The 26,170-nt window shown below is 39.2% G+C and overlaps 1 protein-coding gene across 4 annotated transcripts in view; it reads right to left on the bottom strand.

Annotated features, from left to right (window-relative positions):
- The window catches only part of LOC126355184 (venom carboxylesterase-6-like), a 345,553-nt gene that overhangs the window by 266,171 nt on the left and 53,212 nt on the right, over positions 1-26,170 (bottom strand). For 3 of the 4 annotated variants that reach the window (XM_050005405.1, XM_050005403.1, XM_050005402.1), the window contains exons 4-6: positions 17,389-17,574; positions 7,049-7,242; positions 519-678 (exon numbers count right to left, since the gene is read on the bottom strand). In XM_050005405.1, coding sequence (XP_049861362.1) covers positions 519-678; positions 7,049-7,242; positions 17,389-17,574 — 540 coding nt within the window. The remainder of the gene's footprint in view (positions 1-518; positions 679-7,048; positions 7,243-17,388; positions 17,575-26,170) is intronic. The other variant, XM_050005401.1, reaches the window with a different exon arrangement.

Genomic DNA, 26,170 nt, shown 5'->3' with positions numbered 1-26,170 from the left:
GTAATGCAGGTCCAAGAATCCTGAGCAATAAGCAACTTATTTTAAAATTATTAACTATTTATTATTAGTTAAACGGATTTGTAAATAAAATGCCAGTTGTTGTAGTGACCACTTCACATGCTATTAATCAAGCGAAGTGTGTTATTGCCAAATAAGGCTTTATGTAGACGCAAAATGGGGCGTAAACCCCATATTGTGTATCATTTGATGGTTCTTTATGTTGGGCAGGAAATGGATCCAGTTCAGTACCGATTCCACTGTTCGTGTTTACCAGGCGAGTTTTATACCTACTATGAAGTCTGTCAATTTGACCTCCTACTCTCTTGAATGACAGTAAGACTCGTTCCTTCCTTTACTGTCACAACATGTAAGTTTACCCAGTATTCACAATCAAAAGTAATGACAATGTGATAAAATATTCTACGGTTTCTTTTGTGATATGAACTTCAATTGTAAAGCCATTTCCTCAGCACCACAAGTGAAATATTGTAAATACATTACGAAGTGAAAACCCTTACCTGCTGCGAAGAATGTTCCTTCTTCTTTAGTGACCCCTACTAACCAGGGGACAGCAGTGTGGGGTGCCAGATGAGCTGGATGTCTGGGGAGAAACGCGTCCTGTCCATCAGCCTCCACAACTGGCTGGAATGGCATGAGAGGAGCATACATGCCCCACTCCTGGACCAAAAACATCATCCACTATGAAACAGCTGTACTTTACCAGAAAGATCTTTCATCTTACAGATATCCAACACTTTTGGGGAGTAATCCACAGATGAAAAGAAAGATAGATAGCGCATTTTGATATGCATGCTTCATCCATCCTCCCCACCTCTTGTCACTGAATTAACTAAAACCTGGAACTCATTTTTTTCTTTTTTTCACTTGGCTACAAAATATGACTTGTTGGTAAAATCTATCTAATATTTTTCAGTCAGTTTTTCTAATGATAGGGAATAAATATTAGTCATATATAAGCAACCAGTCATGTAACTGAGTGTTCTTAAGATCGAAATTGACAGAAGAGTAACTAAATTTTTGATCTTCTTACTGATTTAAAATTTCCACATGTAACACCATATTCAATACTTCCTTTAGAGCAAAATGTAGGCCTACCAGAGGATACTATATACGATTTCTTTCTAATACTACACTTTTTGAGTACCAATTTTTTGTCAGTAATATATTTCAGGTAGGCATCACTAACCCTCTACGTGCAATTACCTTCCTATAAGAGCGTATGCCAAAACTATGAAGTGTATGCACCCAAGTTTGAGATATATCTTAGTACTTCCATATTTATTCGGTTTTAAATATATCGCTTACAGCCACACAAATGAAATACGTATAAGACTGATCAATAAAGAAGAAATTTATCTATGGCTACATCTGTACCTTAAATGGTGAAAGGATATGTGAGCATAGGGTACGCATATACAGGCGCAGTCTGTGGCAAAAGTGACTATTCCCTTGTGACAGCAGCAAAAAATAAGTATACAATGGCAGAAAATTCAAATAGTAGTGAAGATATACCAGTACTGGAGCAAAGGACTATTGTTCTCCAAATATAAACAATGTTATTGCTGACCTGAAGTCACAAACGTGTACTCTTCGAACTGTGACAATGACATTGCCTTCATAAACAAACTGCTCACTAGGCTGAGCTAATGGCATTATTTATGCAAACAAAATTTCTACTTGTATTGTTATGATTTATTTAGGTCCCAGATATTAATCCCTTTATAAGCTGCGATCATCGTCCTCCCCTCCCTCCATATCCAACATCCCCCCACTCCTCTAGCCATGTCACGGGCCATACAAATTGTATAGCTGACTGAATTACTATGCTTTATGATGCTGGCCCTTTCACATGTCAGTTCAAAAATGGCTCAAATGGCTCTGAGCATTATGGGACTTAACATCCGTGGTCATCAGTCCCCTAGAACTTAGAACTACTTAAACCTAACTAACCTAAGGACATCACACACATCCATGCCCGAGGCAGGATTGGAACCTGCGACCGTAGCAGTCACGCGGTTCCGGATTGAGCGCCTTAACCGCGAGACCACCGCGGCCGGCTCACATTTCAGTAGATATGTGAAAATGATGGTATTTTATCCTACACTTTTTGACACAGTACATTATTCAAGTTAACTTAATTAAATAAAAAAAACTTTTTAAATGTCGTGTGACTTGGGCCCTCTGACGGGAGATGCCTTCGACCATAAGATTTCTACTTTGCGTATATTTATATGCAAGTGGAAATACAGTAGAATAAGACGCTTGCTTCCAATTTCCAATAGAATGAAATAGCTACTGTCAGCAGAAAGCAAAACGAAGGTACAAAGGTGCATATTCACTGTCCTACTTCACGTAGAAGCTACAATAAGTAAATGGGAGGTTTATAGTATGGAGACCAACTCCGGTCACTGAAAATTGATCACAGTAAGTCACCAGAATGTTGGACAAGGGATATTCTGGGCCATAACTAATATAGTATTTATCAATATGTGTGTCATTTGTTGAAATTTACACTAGAAAATCCCAGTTTTAGAATTTTTATTTGTATTGTTTCTGTATGTACCATGGTATTTCATCATAATAGCCAAGTTCTCTATAATTTAATCATCCCTATTCCATAAACGTTGCTTGTCAGTTAAACCAATAGGATAAGATAATTATATTCTGATAGGACTCAAAAGCGCCACTTCCGTTTTGTACACAATTTTTTTTAAAAATGTGTGATAGTGCATTATTCTGTTTTAGTTGCTTTGGTAATATTCTCCCCAAATATTAAATCCTATGATACAATTCTTCATAGTGTGTGCAGGAAAGGGTTAGAGAAGAACGAATATTAGCAAGTGCCTTTCATGTTAAAAGAATAATGAAGCAGGTAAATGGAGAGGTAAAAATTTCGATTTCTTTTATTCGTACACTTACTGCACCAGACTACTTCACAGTGGCACAGTCACATATTAAACAGCAAAACTAAGTTATGCTGATAATTTTCTGAAACTCGTATTGCCTGCAGTCGATCCTGTCTGGTAATTCTGAGGAAAGACAAAGACTTAACATAAAAATCATGAAACGAATGTTGTGTTCGGAAAAACCTATGTTCTGTACCAAATTCGGAAAGAGTCTGTTTCCTTCTTCTTTCGTATCAGTGGTGAAATCAACTGATCAGAAGAACATATTTCTTGACTCACATAGTTCATTGATGTTATATTAGCTGTGTAATCTAAAACATTCACTGTACATGTCAAACATGTTCTACATTCATTGTTTTGGGGTTTTATCTATGCTGTGTCACACATTCTACTTTCTAAATAAGTTTTAAGATGCCACCCATGAGGTATCATTTCTACAATTGTGGGAATGGAACATTTTACAGGAAGAGGATGAAAACTTCTCTGGAGAGCCATTAACTAGCTACATGTTATTGCATTGTCAAAATTAAAGACTTAGTCTGAAAGTTATTAAGAAGAAACATTGTAGTTATTAACTTTTTCCCTTTTCAGGCTCATAGTAAATAGAATTCACGTATTTACATAGTTTTGATAATAAATTCACATGTTCTCTTTCACATCTGTTGTATATTTTAAGATACTATTGATTTTTACAAAATCAATGACACAGTAGGATAATATGTGCTACAGAAAGATGGAAGCACAGGAACAGCAAAAAATTTACTCCAATCAAATCTAACAGCGACAGAAATGAATAATCTAACTCTTCAATTCAGTGTCATTTGAAACAAGATTTTCAATTACTAGGATCCTTGTTGCATTAAATATTTGGAGCTTAAGGCACTGTCTGCTGAATCTATTTGATATCAACGAATTGACAGCCAGAAATATTAAATATATAGATTATGATTATATTCTGACATTGTACAAACGGTGACATTCATAAGAGAAGTGTGGAGATTAATCAAATAATTATCTTCTATTTTATTTTTTACATTCTAGGACTGACAGAGCCTGGCTTTGTTTTGCTGAACTGTAGAGTAATGTGGTGACAGCCATTACGTGCAAATAGTCACATGCCTGTTCATTTACCATTATGTATTATCAATATATTCTGTTTATTCCATCTAAAGGGGCTCCTCATTCTTCATTAATTCCACACTGGAACTTTATGTTGGAAGAAATTTCCTGGTGAAATTTAATCTTTTGAAGTGCGAGGATGTATGAGGATCCTATATCCTCCAACGTTAAGACGTCCATCATTCTTTGTGATACTTGGTCGTACATTTATGAAGCTCCTTCATCACAGAGTGTGTATTACTTTAATGCAAGCACCATTGGATTAGCGGAGTCCAGCATGCCAGATTAATCGCTGCCCACTCATAATTCCTTAATGGTTTCATTGATAAATGATTACTGCATTATGGTGGCACGCAGAATATTTCTAAGACCAAGTATATTTAAAAGTCTTTGAAATAAGTAATAATTTAGGTAGTGATTTGGACTGTTGGTGATTCACCAACAATATCTATTCTCAGTCGAACCCATGACTGCCTGTTTCCTCAAACTATTAGTAAATTAAATAAATATATTGTTAAATTCTTGGAGTGCATGGAGGCAGTGTCGTCGCAAAATAGCACGTATAATGGTCAGAAACATATGGAGGCTGGTTACAAGGATAAGGCATCCTACAACAAACCTCGCATCTGGGGCTTGAACGCCAGCATAAATGTATAGTAAGATGTCAAACTGAGAAGAGTGACATAAATGATGGAGACAGGGAAAGAGTTCTCGCTGATCTCAATAACGAACTGGGACTAATTAGCACAAATCAAATTGTAGATGCAACAGTAAATTGAAGTTCAAATTTGAATGTGGACATCGAATCAGGAGATGTAGAAACAGACAAGAATCATGTTGAGAGTGTTGGAAAGGAGGATATGTTAACGCAGTTTTTACGATAATTGAATGTAAATATTCAAAATCTAAATAATATAACCAATGTTTTCTAAAAACGTAGATGGTACTAAACGAGATTTGAAGTCAGATAACCAGATATTGAGCCCAGATTTGAACAAAAAGTTGGATCGAAAGGTGATAGTTATATATAATGACTTACATTGTTTACTCACAAGTTTGATAAACGAGACTGAAGCCGACGAAAAGTGAAAATTCTCCTCATAATTTCGACAGTAAGCAATATGATGAAGAGAGAGAAGATGACGTGGTGGCTGATCAGTCTCAATTAAAATTACAGCCATAGGAAGATAATCAGTCAACAGAATCGAGTGCAGTATTTCGTGCTGCCGTTGTTGACCGTCAGAGGTGAAGTGATTAAAATAGTTCCGACGTCAAGCTGATTTCTGTAATATGATAACTTCTTTACGATCTTGGAATTAACATTAAGGGCAAGTTGGATAAATTTGTAGTTGTAATGCCGAAACGGATCAGTGTTTGAAACGAGAGAATACTGATTAGTTAACACATTAAAAACAGCTATGATAACTGGTATTCTGACGTAAATAGTGACACTTTCTTTATCAAGGTAACATTTAAAGTTTTATGTTCACGAAATCTGAATGAGGCGGATAATATCGGTTTTTATGCACAGCAAATCTATATTGTTCACTACATAACGGGAACGTTTCATGTTGAATATGTTACGACTTCTACAAAGTTCAGAACAATGTTCTCAATTGGATATTTGGCCAAAGATTAGCAGAACAAACCTCGTAATTTGTTAAGCTACAACGAGCGTGCCAAGAACAGTAATTGGAACTTTACATCCATTTCTCAGAAGAAATTCAAGCGAAACAGTGAACGAAATAGAAGAGTGTGTGCTCAATTTGTGAAGAAGTTTATTTACGAGTGATAATAACTACTGATGACTTTCAGGACTTTGATTTCTGGAGGGATTTATTCATTTTTTTTTCATAAATGAATGTGTGTTTAACATCATTACAGAGTTTCAATTTTTTAATTGGATTGTTAATTTTATGATGTTCCAGTGCCAGCTTTTGGATTAAAGTGATAGGGCAATCTGTTTCTTCTTTGTGTCTGACAGGTGCTGGTGTGCAAAACTATGTCACCGTGTTTTCAGGGATAAAGATAACTTTCTCGTGGAGCACTGATGAGTCACAATGCGCAAGACAGCTGGCATACTTCCTCGCGAGCGGAGCTCCAGTCCGTGCTGTGCAAAGCTGGCGTCGCACTCTACTACCCCGTGAGGATTAGCTGAGCACTTGTCTAACAACAGTAGACAGCATAGAACTGTCTGTCTATCAACAAGGTCATATGGCGTTAAGCGACAACGCGAGCCTTCAATTTTGTGTGTCGTATGTATAGTTGTTTTCATGTTCTTTAGAAACTACACTAGCTTCGAGCCCAGTGAGTGTTTAAGATAAAATAGTGCAACGCAAAATGCGTACGTTTGGATATTTCAATTTCTAAGGTATTTATGTAGCTCCCCTCTCGCTTCCCCACTATTTTCTTTTTTCGTGTGTCAACTATTAGCATTAGTGCATTATACTTGGGACGATTACGTATTTTGGGTATATACTTTATGAATGATGAGATTATTTTTAATATTTTAATAATTTTATTTGTGATAGATTATTAAAACGATGGTAACCTTGACAATACAGCACATATTTGACAACACTTTACGATGTAATAAGTGTCGTACTCATCGGATCTTGTGGGATTCTCGCAGTCAAAAGGCTGCATTTTGACGACGACATATTATACTCATGTCAGATAGTCTTATATTCTGACAGAATGTAAGTTATGTACATTTCTCACCAATTTTTACAATTACGCTACTATCTTAATGAAATGTTAGTTTAATTATGTATATACACCCTGTTCTTCATTTTTGTGTTTTTTGTGTTTAGGTGAACTTTTGCAGTGTTACTTGAAAATGGCCATAAGACCGAAATTGCAATCGTAGTATTAAATATTTCACACAGTCAACGGCGATTATGATGTCTGTGAATCCCAACCATCAGAAGTTAATCATATACCAGTAACAGTTAGGACGAAATTACCCATGCATCAGCTGAACAAAACAGTAAGATACCAACCGCAAATTGAAGCTGTGGCCCAGCAAGTTTATAGTCGTCTACATTCCTGAGGCAATCGACCAGCGCTGCACTGGGCTCTACTGGACATCCAACCAGTGCAGCCAACTTCCGCGCATTCCGCTCCCCTCCTGTCTCAGAAATTGCCCATGGCGATAGCGCTACGCCGCTCTGGGATATCGACCGGTGGAAAAGACCTGCAAATTAAACAAAACTGTCACTGAAATTCGCATACACTCTTGTAACTACAAATTACTTTACTATGACATTCTCATTTCTGACACGTGGTTGTCAACTGACTGCTTCTGTATCTATCCTTTTATGTAATGAACAGCACATTTTCTTGTGTATGCTCACGCCCGATGAAGCCAGTTGTTGGTCCTTTTTTGCTGGATGAGATCTGAAGTTTTATGTAGATAAGAGAAAAAGAGTATGAAGGCAGGTAGTAAAAACTCTCGCCGTGTGTGGACAGGCATTACCTTGTTGAAATGTAAGGCCAGGATGGTTTACCATGAAGGCCAACAAAACAGGCCGTACAATACCGTCGTCGTACCGCTGCGCCATTAGGGTGCTGCCGATCACAAGCAAAGCATCCTGGATGAAAATAAATGACACCCAAGACCTTCACTCCTGGTTGTCAGGCTGTATGGCGGGCGACAGTGAGTTTGGTATCCTACCTCTGTCCAGTGCATCTTGAGACGCGTCTTCACTGGTCATTGTGGTTCAGTTCGAAGCGAGACACTTCACTTAAGACGGTTCTACTCCAGTCAGTGAGATTCCAGGCTGAAGATATGACTGTGTTCGTACTTCCCAAACACTACCTTTCCCAGCAAAGCAGTCGGATGTCTCGCCATCTGAGAACTTGTGGAGCATTACGGACATGGTCCTCCAGCTACCTTGGGATTATGACGATCTGACGAGCCAACAGGACAGAATCTGGCACGATATCCGTCAGGAGGACATCGAACAACTCTATCAATCAATGCGCAGCCAAATAGCTGCTTGTATAATAGTCAGACTTGGATCACTTCATAATTTACTTGCTCAATTTGAGAAGCTCTTTTTCTTGAATAAATCACCCAGTTTTTCTTAAGTAGCAATCATTTCTTTGCCTGTACGATTTCCACCCTATTGGGATAATTCCTTTGAGGTATGTGCTTCTTCTTTCTTTTCTTTCTTTTGGATTATTTTGTTTCGATTTGTCGGAAGAACTCTCATTATCAAGTACTGGTTGAGTACAGTGTCGCACAGTTTTAAGCAAGAGCTAGTTTTTCCGCTATCCCATTGTTTATATCATCGTATCTCCCTAACAATATATAGCAAAATGTTATAATATTACGGGTACGTCCACTGGTACATGCTGATAACCTCTGCAAAATGTGTTGCGAATACAGTAAGCAGTAAACAACTAATAACATAAAACACTATGATTGACACTGAAGTTTTTCAATTATTGAACTTCGGAAATATCGTAAGCAATCGATTTTCCTTTTATTGTTTTGTGGCCACTGACAGTGAAAAAACGTTTAATTAGGGTTCGAAATTCTGTTTATAGCTTGCCCGAAGTGGTTAAGTGTTTTCATTCATAAAATGCTGGATGAATACATATAGTCTGGGTATTTTTGCGTGCCTTGAGTTGGCTGCCTCAAGGCATATACAGAGTTGTTTCACTAGTCAAAGCTTAAGACTCGAAATGACATCATAAAGAAACTGGCTGGCACAGCAAGAGGTGTTGAAGCATTCACTGTACAGACTACAGCTCCGACACTAATACACCCAGTTATGGCCACACAGATCCCATACAAGGAAAAGACACGTCCAATTGAATGAATCAATGACAATAACCACGGGTTTAATAAAACACACACTGATCCCTTGGCTGCACATCATCAGTAACATTTCATCACCAGCAACTCCAAGAAGCAACCTATCGAGATTGAAGGAAGCCGCATCACCCCAACTACCCCCGAGACCTTCCAGTTCATATAGTATTAAATGAGCCTCCTTCAGACCGCTTGGTATCACGCACTCCACTATGGTATAATAGAAGAAATAGCAAGAAGTTTGACCTTAAAGAAGAATGGTGCAAGAGACTGAATGCTGCAACAATGAAAATCAATGTAATCAAGATATACCTGCCAGTCTACCAGGATCTGATCTGAGGAGAAGTGAGTGGACACGGTTGAACAGTATAAGAACCAGTCAAACCAGGTGGATACACAAGTGGGGACTTGAGACTCTCCAGGCTGCAGTTGTGGTACCCAAGAACTAACCGCTCAACATATTGTCAGAGACTGCCCTCTGAGAAAGTACCCAGGACCTCTCAGTGATTTTAATGCTGCTCCCTCTGCTACCAATTGGCTTCATTCAGCAGATGTTGAATTCTAATTAATTATATTTTTTTAAAATTAAATCTTAATTTTATAGTTTAGAAATTTTACTATTACAGAATTATTAACTTTAACGATTTAAACACTTTACCTTTGTCATTATATCCTTTGTAAGACGTGTATATTTCTATTGTATTCTGTATATTGAGCAAGAGTGAAGGAAACAAAAGAAAAATTCGGAGTAGGTATTAAAATTGATGGAGAAGAAATAAAAATGTTGAGGTTCGCCGATGAGATCGTAATTCTGTCTGAGACAGCAAAGGACATGGAAGAGCAGTTGAATGGAATGGACAGTGTCTTGAAAGGAGAATATAAGATGAACATCAACAAAAGCAAAACGAGGATAATGGAATGTAGTCGACTTAAATCAGGTGATGCTGAGGGAATTAGATTAGGCAATGAGACACTTCAAGCAGGAGATGACTTTTGCTATTTGGGGAGCAAAATAACTAATGATGGTCGAAGCAGAGAGGCTATAAAATGTAGACTGGCAATGGCAAGGAAAGCGTTTCTGAAGAAGAGAAATTTGTTAACATCAAGTGTTGATTTAAGGGTCAGAAAGTCGTTTCTGAAACTATTTGTTTGGAGTGTAGCCATGTATGGAAATGAAACATGGATGATAAATAGTTTGGACAAGAAGAGAGTAGAAGCTTTCGAAATGTGGTGCTACAGAAGAATGCTGAAGATTAGATGGGTAGATCACATAACTAATGAGGAGGTATTGAATAGAATTGGGGATAACAGGAGCTTGTGGCACAACTTGACAGAAAGGAGGGACCGGCTGGTAGAACATGTTCTGAGGCATCAAAGGATCACCAGTTCAGTATTGGAGGGCAGCGTGGGTGGTAAAAATCGTAGCAGATTCAGAAGGATGTAGGTTGCAGTAGGTATTGGGAGATGAAGAAGCTTGCACAGGATAGAGTAGCATGGAGAGCTGCATCAAACCAGTCAGGAAATCATTTCAGACAGTATTTGTATGGAGTTTATCCATGTATGGAAGTGAAACATGGACGATAAATAGTTTGGACAAGAAGAGAATAAAAGCTTTCGAAATGTGGTGATACACAAGAATGCTGAAGATTAGATGGGTAGATCACATAACTAATGAGGAAGTACTGAATAGGATTGGGGAGAAGAGAAGTTTGTGGCACAACTTGACAAAAAGAAGGTATCGGTTGTTAGGACATGTTCTGAGGCATCAAGGGATCACCAATTTAGTACTGAAGGGCACCGTGGAGGGGAAAATCGTAGAGGGAGACCAAGAGATGAATACACTAAACAGATTCAGAAGGATGTAGGCTGCAGTAGGTTCTGGGAAATGAAGCAGCTTGCACAGGATAGAGTAGCACGGAGAGCTGCATCAAACCAGTCTCAGGACTGAAGACCACAACAACAACAACAATAACTGTCAAACCACAATTTATGAAAGATGTTTATATTTTATTAATAGGATTAAGTATGAATAATTAATATTTGTCATGTTGGAAATAATTGTGGTAGCAGGGAATGTATGCACCAAAGTATTGTTGGCAGGAGAGACCGCACATTCATATAATTCTAAAAAGGGCGGCGGAGACCGCGTATGGATACATTTTACGAAAAGAGCGGGAAAGACCGCGCTTTGATACATTTTGTAACGGTAGCAGGGATTGTCTGCACCAGAAAGCATTTTTTTCTGGAGAGACCGCTCTTTAGCAAGAGGGTGAGAGGAGCGGTGTGCCTGCCAGCCACCAGTTATGATTTATAAGAGATCATAAACGCTTGAACGCTTGTACAGAGACATCAGCTAACTGTTACCATAAGAGGAACTACTATTATTGAATTATTTTTTTGAGAAACTCAAGGTAACTGGAAGTATGTTTGCGCAAGGACAGTTGTAAGATTACTGCAAAAACGTTTGTAAAATCATTTCATTCCGGATATAATTAATTTTTACCAGTAATATTGCATTACTGATTATAATCCATCCCAAAAACCATCTACGTAAAAGTTTGCAAAATTTTATTGTTGTCAAGAAAAAGTTTAACTATGCGTACGTAACTTTAGTCAAATTAATTATAGAACAACGTCAGATTTGCTATTACAGAATAAAGTCAGCTTTGGTAATAAATACAGCCACTTATTATGACAGCCCACCAGCAGCTAATAGAGTATAGTAAAACAGAGTAAGTATATTCATGTCGCAGTTCGATGTAGCAGTCAGATGGCGATCCAGTAACGATAACAAAAAGGTAAGGAACAGTTTTGGGTTGTTGCAGATAACGACTGAGGGCCACGACGACGACACATTCTATGTTTCGTCGAAATAATCAGAAAATCACTTTTAATAAGCAGCAATTAAATTTCTATGCGAAGATTGAGAAAGAGAATAAATTTCAAAGGGAAGATTTCATGTGTTATTATTAAGCAAGGGATAGAAATCCTAAGGGAAGGTTGCGTAACAAAAGAGATATAAAGGAGACGGGAAGGTTTCACCTTTAATGTGTAATTTTAACTGTATGTATTTCTCAATATTTGCTGTTGTTGCAGTTGTTGTTGTTGTTGTGGTCTTCAGTCCTGAGACTGGTTTGCTGCAGCTCTCCATGCTACTCTATCCTGTGCAAGCTTCTTCATCTCCCAGTACCTACTGCAACCTACATCCTTCTGAATCTGCTTAGTGTACTCATCTCTCGGTCTCCCTCTACGATTTTTACCCTCCACACTGCCCTCCAATGCTAAATTTGTGATCCCTTGATGCCTCAAAACATGTCCTACCAACCGATCCCTTCTTCTAGTCAAGTTGTGCCACAAACTTCTCTTCTCCCCAATCCTATTCAATACCTCCTCATTAGTTACGTGATCTATCCACCTTATCTTCAGTATTCTTCTGTAGCACCACATTTCGAAAGCTTCTATTCTCTTCTTGTCCAAACTAGTTATCGTCCATGTTTCACTTCCATACATGGCTACACTCCATACAAATATTTTCAGAAATGACTTCCTGACACTTAAATCTATATTCGATGTTAACAAATTTCTCTTCTTCAGAAACGCTTTCCTTGCCATTGCCAGTCTACATTTTATATCCTCTCTACTTCGACCATCATCAGTTATTTTACTTCCTAAATAGCAAAACTCCTTTACTACTTTAAGTGTCTCATTTCCTAATCTAATTCCCTCAGCATCACCCGATTTAATTGGACTACATTCCATTATCCTCGTTTTGCTTTTGTTGATGTTCATCTTATATCCTCCTTTCAAGACACTGTCCATTCCGTTCAACTGCTCTTCCAAGTCCTTTGCCGTCTCTGACAGAATTACAATGTCATCGGCGAACCTCAAAGTTTTTACTTCGTCTCCATGAATTTTAATACCTACTCCAAATTTTTCTTTTGTTTCCTTTACTGCTTGCTCAATATACACATTGAATAACATCGGGGAGAGGCTACAAGCCTGTCTCACTCCTTTCCCAACCACTGCTTCCCTTTCATGCCCCTCGACTCTTATGACTGTCATCTGGTTTCTGTACAAATTGTAAATAGCCTTTCGCTCCCTGTATTTTACCCCTGCCACCTTTAGAATTTGAAAAAGAGTATTCCAGTCAACATTGTCAAAAGCTTTCTCTAAGTCTACAAACGCTAGAAACGTAGGTTTGCCTTTTCTTAATCTTTCTTCTAAGATAAGTCGTAAGGTCAGTATTGCCTCACGTGTTCCAACATTTCGACGGAATCCAAACTGATCCTCCCCAAGGTCCGCATCTACCAGTTTTTCCATTCGTCTGTAAAGAATTCGCGTTAGTATTTTGCAGCCGTGGCTTATTAAACTGATAGTTCGGTAATTTTCACATCTGTCAGAACCTGCTTTCTTTGGAATTGGAATTATTATATTCTTCTTGAAGTCTGAGGGTATTTCGCCTGTCTCATACATCTTGCTCACCAGCTGGTAGAGTTTTGTCATGACTGGCTCTCCCAAGGCCGTCAGTAGTTCTAATGGAATGTTGTCTACTCCGGGGGCCTTGTTTCGACTCAGGTCTTTTAGTGCTCTGTCAAACTCTTCACGCAGTATCGTATCACCAATTTCGTCTTCATCTACATCCTCTTCCATTTCCATAATATTGTCCTCAAGTACATCACCCTTGTATAAACCTTCTATATACTCCTTCCACCTTTCTGCCCTCCCTTCTTTGCTTAGAACTGGGCTGCCATCTGAGCTCTTGATATTCATACACGTGGTTCTCTTCTCTCCAAAGGTCTCTCTAATTTTCCTGTAGGCAGTATCTATCTTACCCCTAGTGAGATAAGCCTCTACAGCCTTACATTTGTCCTCTAGCCATCCCTGTTTAGCCATTTTGCACTTCCTGTCGATCTCATTTTTGAGACGTTTGTATTCCTTTTTGCCTGCTTCATTTACTGCATTTTTATATTTTCTCCTTTCATCAATTAAATTCAATATTTCTTCTGTTACCCAAGGATTTCTAGCAGCCCTCGTCTTTTTACCTACTTTATCCTCTGCTGCCTTCACTACTTCATCCCTCAGAGCTACCCATTCTTCTTCTACTGTATTTCTTTCCCCTATTCCTGTCAATTGTTCCCTTATGCTCTCCCTGAAACTCTGTACAACCTCTGGTTCTTTCAGTTTATCCAGGTCCCATCTCCTTAATTTCCCACATTTTTGCAGTTTCTTCAGTTTTAATCTACAGGTCATAACCAATAGATTGTGGTCAGAGTCCACATCTGCCCCTGGAAATGTCTTACAACTTAAAACCTGGTTCCTAAATCTCTGTCTTACCATTATATAATCTATCTGATACCTTTTAGTATCTCCAGGGTTCTTCCACGTATACAACCTTCTTTCATGATTCTTAAACCAAGTGTTACCTATGACTAAGTTGTGCTCTGTACAAAATTCTACTAGGCGGCTTCCTCTTTCATTTCTGTTGTTGCAGTACAATAAATAAATAAATAAATAAAACGTAATACTTATTTTAATGTGTTAAACATTTTACTTGAGAATAGTTCTCAATGACTGGTTATGACAGCATTTTCAGTTTCCTAATTCGGTCAACAATTGATTGAAAGATTGAAAATCAAATTTTTGTTGGCCCTGATTTGTAGGGAGGCAACTTGCATTAGCAACTGGGCGACCATGCCCTGGGTAGCCTTCTACTAATACAGATGCTCTTCGGTTAAACGTAATACAATGCATGAATCTTTTAAGATGATTTCTCTGACGCCTATGAAATCTTATTTTGAAAATTTGAAGCGTCTTAATTTTGAATGTTTATGATGCCTCTTCTTTCCGAATACTGAGTAAATGTTAATGTGGATGAGAAATATAATTCTTGCACAAAACCGTGATGGCCTCGTAAATATGAAAACATGTACTGTAAATATGAGGGTCAGCCAAAAGAAAACCCAGCACTTGCGACAGCAGTACTATGGAATGCGCTATTATCATGCAACAGCGTGCTTCTTTCCGACAATATTCTGACAGATCGAGGGCGAACAGCAGAGCCAACAGTAGAAACATCCGATATCTTCACCGCAAAAGAAATCCAAAGATTGGGTGTTTCCACTGCTGGCTGTGCTGTTTGCCCTTGGTCTGTCGGAATGCTGTCGGAAAGAATCAAGCTGTTGTACGACAATGTTTGCCTCTACAACGCCAATAAACGAAAGCTACGTTTCAGCCATTTGGTTGGGAAACACAACAACATCCTCTGTACAACCCACATTTTGCACATTTTGTGATTTGTGCAGCCCTGGCGACCTGAAGAAAACTATGCTTGGACGTCGATTTCAGTCGGACAAGTAAGTGCAAGAGTGGCTGCAATTGAGGATCCGCCAGCGGCCGACCGCATTATAATGGATAACAGCTGATCGTCTTGTCTCCCAGTGGGATAAATATCTTAATATGTGTGATTAGTAGTTTTGAACGGAACCATTGCATGGAATCGTCGTGATGGGTGTTTGATTTTCATTTCACTGTCTCTTATAATACATTACAGTTTGCTGTTTTATGTGTTCTGCAGTTTATCATTTTATAACCCTTCAGTCTTCTTTATGCATTAAAACCACTTCCGATCTCACACACCCCAACTTTGTTGAAATATGACTATATGTATTAAGAAATTTCGCCAAACTATTAACGACTGTTTGCGGTTGGGTCTACTTGATTGTAAAAGTATAGCTGTGGCCAACATGATACTTGGCTTGTACATTGTAGTTCTTTATTATTCGTACTCGTAAAAGTTGAAATATTCCCTTTCCTTTCTCAGAAGCTGTTGTACCCAGTTACAAGACCAGCCACATGTTGACTTAGAGTATGGATAACGACGTCAGTCAACGTTTTTCTCACTACCAAATTGCAACTAAAAACGAAAACAAGACATACCTGTTCTCTACGTGCCATTGTTAAAGCCTAGTGTCAGTGGATACCATTAAATATTTTAATTTCAAACAGATCGTCACCTGCTAAGAGAAAGTTTCGTTCATCAGTTACTAGGTGATTTCGAACTCCAACAGAGACATTAATCTCACTTTCTTGTGAATCCACTTCAAGAAAACGATTTTTTGGTTTTCGATTTAAAATGATGCTTAGAATTTTTTTAACAAAATGGTAGTTAAAAGAATTGAATTACTCACGGAGAAAATATTTAAAAACCAACTTTAAAGATCTCACGGTATTCGGCCACATGCCAGTTTACCCTGCTTTCACACGTTGAATGTTGTCATTACACTCCCACTCGAGCAAGATATACCATACAACTGTTTCTCGAGTTGGCAGCCCTTTTCGAAACTGCTCTTTGCGACGAACTAATATTTTCCTAGCATACCTTTGGTTTTTGAGTTTTGTTTTGCTTATAAACATTTCTGATGTCTTAGTTTTTGCTCTTTTGTCATTCTTGATGACTACTACGAGTCCAAGAAAGTATTTTCACGCTGATGCGAAGATCTGAAGTTGCTAGAAATATATACTGTATTCAGTATGAGGCAGCCACTGCAGTTGATTCCATGAGAGTGGCCAAAGCGGTCAAGTGAGTCCTTGAGGCTACTAAACAGGCCAAAGAATGGAATAGAGAAGATGAGGCACACGTAAACTATGAAGATTTGCAGCTGGTATGTATGATGAACAACAGAAGCGAGCCGTAGATCAAATTCAGCTTTGAATTGAATTTCCTAAGAATTATAATTTTTGAATGTTTACTTTATGCACAAAAAATCTGTCTTGTGCTGTTTCATGATACTGTTTGGAATAAAGTAGACTACAGATACTAATGTACTACCAACAGTAGCATAAATATATCCAGTTTAGTTATAGATATGTAATCTCAGTTTTGGTTATCGGATTAAATATTTCTAGAATAAAAACTTGTGACTGAAATGACATGACGTATTTTAAATGGACATGCTGTCAATAAGTACGTAAAGTTTCAAGCGTTTAAGATAATTAGTCAGTGCAGAGACCCAGACTACTAACCGGCAATTAGAACATCTAATTTAGTGGTTGGTTGGTTTGTGGGTGTTGAAGGGACGAAACTGATCTTCACAAAAAAATGTAATGAAGTAAAAATGAGAACTGATGTGGTAAATTGTGTATCAAAATGTTCAGCAAGTAACACACCTATTGCCCTACAATTTGCGTCCCACTAAGGGTCCACTTTATTTAGTTAGGGCAACATAAACTTTAAGTAAATTGTTAGCATTTTTTCCGGTGTTCACAGGTACCTGAAGCGGATTTCGCCTTCCTGGAAGTTGTAACACTAAATGCATTGTCAAGGTGGCATCATATCAATGTGCACAGGTCCTGTTAGATTACATTTTGAACCATATATCAAAGAGCAATATATGCAATTTATTTTTCATAGCTTGTAGCTGCCAGATTAATGGTGATTCCTGCTGGGCGTCTCTTTAAATATCTCACAATCCTATGTGCTTTCCTTAGTACACAGGCAGAAAGACGCTGGGCCTGACTTACCTTTGGCCAGCGGAGACAGCATGAGGTAGTGAGTGCTGGCACCACCAGCGCTCTCTCCAAAGATGGTGACGCTCCCAGGATCGCCGCCGAACGCTTCGATGTTCTCTTTAACCCATCTAAGCGCCGCCACCTGGTCCTTGAAGCCATAATTACCCGGAGAAGCCTCATCGCCTGTACTCAGGAAGCCTGAAACAACAAAGTACATTTGTGGTGCATAAATAAAGATGTAGAACTTTGGTAATGTCAGGTACCTAATCTCATATCTAGGATTGGATGCACAATACATTACGTCCCTTTTTGTTTCGCGAACGGAGCAAGATAACAGAATGCGATTTTCAGCAAATGATAGCATCCCAAAGAGGACGCAGTTCTTTTTCCGTTTAATCCTCTCATCTAAATCGACACCTTCACTATTGCTCTGCAGTTCACAATTGAGTGCCCGGCAGAAGGTTCATCGAACCACATTGAAGCTACTTCTCTACCTTCCATTGTCGAACATGGCGCAAGAAAAACGAATACGTAAATCTTTAGATTAGAGCCCTTATTTCTCTTATGTTGATGATCATTTCTCCTTGTGCAGGTGCTTGCCAACAAAACATTTTCGCACTCTTAGGGGGCAGATGGTACTTGAAATTTCATGAGAAGATCCTTCCGCAACGTAAGACACCTATGCTTTAATGACTGCTACCCCAATTCACATATCATATTCGTGGGACTGTCGCTCTTATTTCGAGATAATAGAAAACGAGCCGCTTTTCTTTCAATTATTTCGATCTCCTTCATCAATCCTATCTGACGCTGATGCCAAATCGTATAGCAAAACTCCAGAAGAGCGACGACAAGCGTAGTGTAAGCTACCTGTTCAGCGGACCTATCAAATTTTCTAAGTGTTTTCCCAACAAATCACAGTCTTCAGTTTGTTTTACCCACAAAATTATCTATGTTACCGTTCCAATTTGAGTGATTTCTAATTGTAATTGCTAAGAATTTTAATGGAGTTTACAGCCTTCAGATTTGTGTGAGTTATCGTGTTACTGAAGCTTAGCGTATTATTTTTAGTACCCATGTGATTCAGAGCCAATGGTCACTTTTTACACTGTACGAATATCCTGCATAAATCAGTTTGCTATTCGGTTTGATCATCTCATTACTTTACTTGACGGTAAATAACAGCATTATCTGCGAATAGTAAGAGAGCTGCTCAGATTATCTGCCAAATCTATGCAGACTAGGAACAACAGAAGGTCTGTAACACTGCCTTGGGGAACGCCACATATTACTTCTGTTTTACTCGATGACTTTACGTCAGTTATTACGAACTGTGGTCTTTCTATCAGGAAATTATGAATAGATCACACAACTGAGACGATACGCCATAGACACGCAATTTGTTTATAGATCGGTTGTGAGGAACTTTATCAAAAGACTTTTGGAAATCTAGGAATGTCGAATGAATTTGATGTCTCCTGTCGATAGCACTCATTACTTCCGAGAATAAAGAGCTAGTTGTGTTGCATAAGAACAATATTTTCTGAATCCGTGTTGGCTGTTTGTTATTAAATCTTTTTTCCGAGGTATTTCGTAATTTTTTGAGCACAGCTTATGTTTCAATATCCTACAGCAAATAAACGTTAGTAATATGGATCAGTAATTCAGCGGATTATTCCTGTTTACTGTCTTGAGTGTTGAATGTGTTTGCTTAGAATGGAATTGTTGCATCAACATACTCTGAAAGAAACTTGAGTCTTATACAGCCTGAAGCGGAAGCCTTCCCTTTAACCTGACTGGTATACAGTCTGGAGCGGAACCCTTTCCTCTCTTAAATCTTTAAGCTGTTTCGCAACACCGAGGTTATCTATTTTTAAGTGACTCATGTTGGCAGTTGTTCTTGATTCGAATTCTTACATCAGACGAAATACTGAAAAGTATTTCTTTAAAAGAACGATGTACTTTTTAATGGCATACGAAAACTTTCTGAAGGACGAGTACAAACATACGGCGCTTGTTAAGGTTGTCGTTGAAACTAGCTATAACATCCAGAATATCCGAGAATATTGAGAAGTAAACACCGCCAAGTGCAGTTCTCCTGCCAGGGTCCGTAGTTGCATCAAGGTTTCTGGTTGTTTATTGTTACCACAAAAAATTGTTCCGTTAAACGTAAGCAAGTGTGCACAATTGAAATAGCTCCCTAAGTGCCTCTAGTTGCACTAGATGTTAGCATACAGTTCTAGTCACTAAAATGCGAGGGGGGATCAAATGAAAATCTTAAGTATTTTTATTGAACGAAAGTGGAGCACAATATCATTTTCCGACATAGTCTCCTTGTCATTCAACATACTTCCTCAAACGCTTAGAAAGTGCACTGATTCCTCCGAAATAAATTTATTTTGGTCTTATGCGCAGCCACTCATCCACCGCTCGTCGCACCTCTTCATTAGAACGAGATTTCTTTCCTACCATCGCCTCTTTGAGTGGCCCAGATATGAGGTAATCACTGGGTGCGAAGTATAGTAAGTATGATGGATGATATCAAAGTATCAAAGTGCAGGTCGCCTATGGTTGCAAATTCTGCTTTGGCAGTATGAGGCCGAGCACCTTCGTCTTGAAAACTGACACTTGCACCCAGCAGACCATGTTAACTTGTTCTTGTTGCAGGTCGAAGCTAATTTTTAACGTATTGGAATATGATCTAATGTTGAATGGTGTTTCCCCTAGACATGTAGTGTTCTAAGCCACCGCCTCGTTCATCCCAAAAGAGGGTCAGCTAAACCTTTCTTGCAAATGGCTGCAAACAGCACCCCTTCGGTTCTGCTGACGAATGGAGCCACTCCTTGACTGCCCTCTTTGTTTTACATTAGTGGCTGTATACTTAGGTTTCGTCTCCTGTAAGGATTCTTCTGCTTCAAAGCGCCGCAGAAGTCTTTCACAGATGTCCAGCATCGCTCTTTCAATTCTGGAGTCAGCTGCCATGGCAACCACCTTGCAGACACTCTGCGAAACTTGATCACTTCACGAATGATCTGATTTAAGCTTAACCACAACAAACGTTCGGATTTGGGAACGTTTCACCCCCCCCCCCCCCCCCCCCCATGACATGACGATTTTCCGCCGAAATGGCTCCTGCTGTTGCAGTGGTCTCTGGTGCCACAAACTGGTCCAATTTACAGAACATCGGCGCGAAATGTCGAGTTTTTAATTCCACTTTCAAAGTATTCATTTGACTACCCATTGCATTTTAAAGCTGGACGAAGAGAAAATATGATCTCTCTTAGAAGCATGGGTCTCTGTTCTTGGTGCATATAAAGACAGTGTGGTGAGACTGCATCACTCGTCTGTCTTTTTACCATAATAAACGAATCCGGACTCTTTGCCATTCAATTTGAACACATTTCTCCGACGCTGTCGCGAAAAGTTTAAAGAACAAGGTCAAGTTAGAGCTTCTGAATTCTGTTAACAAAGCATAGCGTTCCAGTTGAGTGACATAATACTCATTGTTTGTAAGAGATGGATGAAACGCTACGACGGGTTCTCCACGTTTGTGGAAAATATCCAGGAGAATTACCAAGTTTACAAAACTGCGGCCAGGTCTGCTGCAAGGAGTGCGCCGTAGCATTTATCGTAGGCAGACGGTGTGCTGTGGGTCGCTACTTCAACCCCAACCACCAGCGGTTTGTCGAAGATTGTACAAATTTATTACTTTTCGTCATGTTTGTTTGTTCTGGACTCTTCGGTTTTTGTATAAATAGTAGTAGTTTCCAGCCAGGGATTCAGTTTTGTTTTGCCTGCAGTAGGTAAACGTGCTTTCAGTGCTTACACGGTAAATGCCTCAGACGGCCAACTGGTTCTGCTTGTATTTTTCGTGTAGCTCAGACAAAATTTTACCAAACTGCTTCTTTCAAGGGTAGTAATCATAACTAACTTGAATATTTTATTTTTAAGTGTATAAACTAAAATGTTTTAATGTATTTAAATTTTGTAATTAGTCGTTCGACAGTGCGAGGAATAAAATGAAATGGAAAAAGGAAGATTGCTAGGAGCAGGGACTGAAGCTGCGCCAACGAATCGCCAGTGTGTGCGGTGGACCACTCAGCCATAATGCCATCACACCAACTTTTCCTCAAAAATTCCTCATAATGCACAGTGCAATACTGGCCTGGTGCTGTGAGCAATGTAGCGCTCATAGGTGCCGCAACGGATGATGTCACTTAGGACCACGCGCAGTAGAAAACAGCTGTGTCCCTCCTCTGAGTTGATCATAATATAGCTCACCATCATTTCAGCACTCACCACTAATTTCTAGTTATGGCGGAGAGACTGCTAAAAATCATGTTTTCGTCCGTTTTATACGCACACCAGCAACCACTCTAAGAGAAGCGGCATAATTTTGGTGTGATTTCCATCCCACATTCGAATAGAGATAGCATGATTTTAGTGCTATTTTTCCATGGTGCTGTAGCACATTAGTAGATGACAAAAAGCCGCCACTACATATTTGGCACATCGCTTAAAACAGCAGCCCTAAAATTCATGCCGTGAAACCGACTCAAAATTGACCAGGTCGATGGATAATGAAAAACAGAGTCGACCGACTGTCGTTATCTGTTAACATGCTGTCACACGTGACGGTATTTGTTTATGCACTCTAGGAATCCAGTATCAGTCAAAAATGTTATCAGGGACATTTGGTTCTAAACTGTTTATAAGATGTGTTTTGGAAGTGCAATTTATCACTTTCCTAGATCAATGGAAACTGATGTAAACATTTTTTCATAAGTCAGTTAAACTATTGACCTCTTCTATACTCCTAGGACCAAATTATTAGTTTCTTATAAGCAAAGGAAAACATAACTTACCAATATTCCAAACGCTGTGAAAAGTACTGCCCCTTTCGAAAACTTTATTTTATTTATACTACATATGTATACTACAATTACAACAGTGGTTCATTTTTTCCCTTTTGCATTAACGTACGCTGAGTGCCCATTATCGTAGCAATGTTACACAAAATTGCTTTCTTACAACGAGGCTTACAATAAAATGATTCAAATGGCTCTAAGCACTATAGGACTTAACTTTTGAGGTTATCAGTCCCCTAGAACTTAGAACTACTTAAACCTATCTAACCTAAGGACATCACACACATCCATGCCCGAGGCAGGATTCGAACCTGCTACCGTAGCGGTCGCGCGGTTCCAGACTGTAGCGCCTAGAACCGCTCGGTCAAACCAGCCGGCGAGGCTTACAATTTTAAATACTCACTAAACCAAGTCGTTTGATGAATTTGTTTATGTATCACGTTGTTATTCAATATTGATTTACTTACACTATTAACGTTCCCATTCCTACCAATTTCGATGCGGGAAAAATATAAATGAAAAAAAGAAAAAGAACTGCAGAATGCATTGAGGACTCGAAAAAGGGTTCTCTGTTTTGCAGACAGAAGCCTTGACCGAAACGCCAGTGGCGATTTCGTTTAACAGGTTTTACCTTGTGGATACATACACTGAGTTCACAAAAAACTACGGGACAGCGATATGCACATACACTGATGGCGATAATATAGCTACACAAGGTATAAAAGGCGGACCTGTCATTTGCACTAAGATGATTCACGTGAAAAGGTTTCCGACGTCATTCTGGCCTCACAACGGCAATTAACAGACTTTGAATGCAGAATGCTAGTTGAAACTAGACACATGGAACACCTCATTTTGGAAATCGTTATGGAATTCTATTTTAAGAGATCCATCGTGTCAAGAGTGAGCGAAAATACAAAGTTTCAGCGATTACCTCTTACCACGGACAACGCAGAGGCCGACGACCTTCAGTGAAGACCGAGCGAGAACAGCGAAGTTTGGATAGCGTTGTCAGAGCTAACAGACAAGCAACACAGCGTGAAATAATCAGATAAATATATGTGGGATGTGCGACGAACGTATCTGAGACGCCCAGCTTAAGCCGCATGACAAGACAGGTTGTTTAAATTGCGGAAAGGGGCCAAAATAAGGCGCTGTAAGTTACACCTGAACATTCAACTTTATTGTTTGATCAAACGTTACAAGAGCCCCAACAAATTTTTTTAAACACACATCTTTAACCTTTGAGACATAATTACCGGCTGAAAACCACTTTAATTTAAAAACGGCTGAAGGCCAATAACTTAAAACGTAAGCATAATCAGAAATTTAAAAGGCAAGCCTAATCTTACAACACTTTTTTATTTAGGCTGAAGGCCCAAAGAATCAGACACTTCAACAGCAAACAAGTTAAATTCAAATGGGCTGAAGGCCTAACACTTAAAACTCCATAACATTATTTTTTTAAATACCAAAGGCTTTACGTGAAACATTTCTTTAAATCAGGCTGAAGGTCTAAAGAATCTTACACCTTAAGGGCAAAACAACCTTAATTTAAAAAAATCGGATAGAAGCCGTACAAGTACACACAAGAACAAATAAAAAAAGTCAGTTTACCCAAAGGCGCTCAGATGTTCGAGGGTCGTCCAGGGATTCAAACACTAACGCTCGATTAAGAGGACCACACCCTGCCTATCCAACCCATGTTAATTTAGGCAAGCATTTGACCCATTTCTTAAAAAACTATTTGATGCGCCATCTTAATATTTTTACTGTATGTTTGATGGTGCTAATAGAGTCAACTGTACTATAATCTACTTTATCCATTTTATAGTTTTTAAGAAATAATTTTTTTTAATTTATTAACAAAAAATTAGGTTTTTTCTGTAGAAAATATTTTTTGTGAACTTCCTAATGAGGGAATATTAATGAATGTAGTACCAGAGGTGACTTTTTATGTTATTCAGAGTCTCTGAAAATTTTATTCATTTATATATGATAGTTTCTGGTATAATGGGGCATATGTACTGAAAATTTTATTTTGCGGGACTCTGACTTTAAAGAAAAAACTTTTGAAATTTGTTACTTGCGGTTAATTAAAACTGTCCTGCTGCATATGACAGTCCTTCTTTGGCCTCTAGCAGGTCTCCCAGCTTCTTTTTCACTTTCCTGCATGTTTGTCTTGCTTTCTTGGCCTTATTGGATACAGACTTGTCTGCATCGGTTATCCTCATTTTATCGCAATTTGCAGCCCAGTGATCATTTTCACCAGGATAAATTCCCAGCTCCTTCAGTATCCAACGCTTCCCAATATTACCACAACTGAATGTAATAACAGCATAATGCACTCCTAGTTTCATTGCATGCATGCCTACAAATACAGTTTCAGGAAGACGGTTCTAAATTATGCTGTTGAAACATTCATTTGGGTTCTGTTTGTGCACATGCAGACATTTCCTTAGAAGGTCAGGATGAGCCAAGTCACTGAAAATAGGTTTAATTGCTGTAATAACAGCAGCAGGAAGATAATGCTGGTGAGAAAAAGATTCTCCAATTACCTGAGCCCTATTGTATTTGCACCACGAATTTTCTGCTGATGGACAGAATCCATGACATGGCTTATTATCAGTTGAGGACTCATGTAAGAATATGACCCAAACATCTCTCTCCATTGCCTTCAGTTTTTTTTCTTCTAATTGCCTACCCATAGTACACCTGCAAGTTTTTTGTAACAACTACTCCCAATCACACTTGAACAAAACTAACCGCATGTTTGAAAGCGTGTTGTTTACAAACAGCAGAAACAAAAGAATAGGATAGCTAACACACTAGGGAGTAAAAAAAATCCCGAACGTGCAATGTAGGGGATATAAAGATCTAAAATATATGCAGAAAAGTGGGTGACAGAAAAGTGGTCATGGCACATAAACACAGGTAGTAGGAAAATGCCCTTTAAATGCTCGAATAAATTTTCAGCAAAATCCTTTTCAGAGTACTTAAATAAAACCTTATCTATCGAAACATGATGGAAACCGAAAATCGATTTTTTTCGACCTGAACGACGGTGTGGTCCCCTTAAGTGAGACAGATAGTCGGCCCAACCATTCACGATACGACAACAACCCAACCGGCCGACAGTAAACGGACTAACCAACAAGATAACTTCCACTTCACCCGACCAGGGCACAACACGGAGTTCAACGGAACAACATAGAAGATATTGGCGACCACAACCAATCATACATGGAGCTGTCAAACTACATACCGTGCTGGACAGCAACAACACCATGAGGGAACTACACTGCCTGAAATTTACGTCACCAGCCAGAGCAGGTAACCAGAACGTTAATGGCCACAAGGGAGAAGATTCCGCTGGTGCACTTCAATTCAGATAACCAAATACACTGAAACTCCACCGAAGGGTGGTTAGAACTTTCCACTTTGAAAACCACGTTGTCACTCACGGGAATATCCCAATAGCTGACTACGAACTCCAAACGACACAATATGGACTATCTTGACTTGCTGGTAGATTAAAGCAAAACTCAGCTTTCGTGTCCAGGGTCGGTGAGCCACAGACCTCGTAGCTACGGGAACAGCACCACACACTCCGACACCGCGTAGAGACTGCGAGTGGCACCGGCCGAACTACGTCCCGCGGAGAATTTCTCGCTGCTCCACACCAACCGACCGAGTGCCAGGCCCGGAAACGGTGAAAGGACCAAATATACGTCAGCCGGTGAGACGACCAACTAAACGATCAGCCAGCGGTCGTCCTGCTCCAATCTCCGTCCGTCGGACAGTTCATGTGTGTCGCCAGCTGTCGGCGAGTACTGGCTGTCGGCGCCTCACCGGCGCTCCGCCCTCGACTTCTCTGCTGCTGCGTCCCGACTGCACTCCTGGTCTGCTCCTAACTGACTGCCAGA

Source organism: Schistocerca gregaria, chromosome 3 (assembly GCF_023897955.1).
Source record: "Schistocerca gregaria isolate iqSchGreg1 chromosome 3, iqSchGreg1.2, whole genome shotgun sequence".
Lineage (NCBI taxonomy): Eukaryota > Metazoa > Arthropoda > Insecta > Orthoptera > Acrididae > Schistocerca > Schistocerca gregaria.
This window is presented reverse-complemented; position numbering and strand designations above follow the sequence as displayed.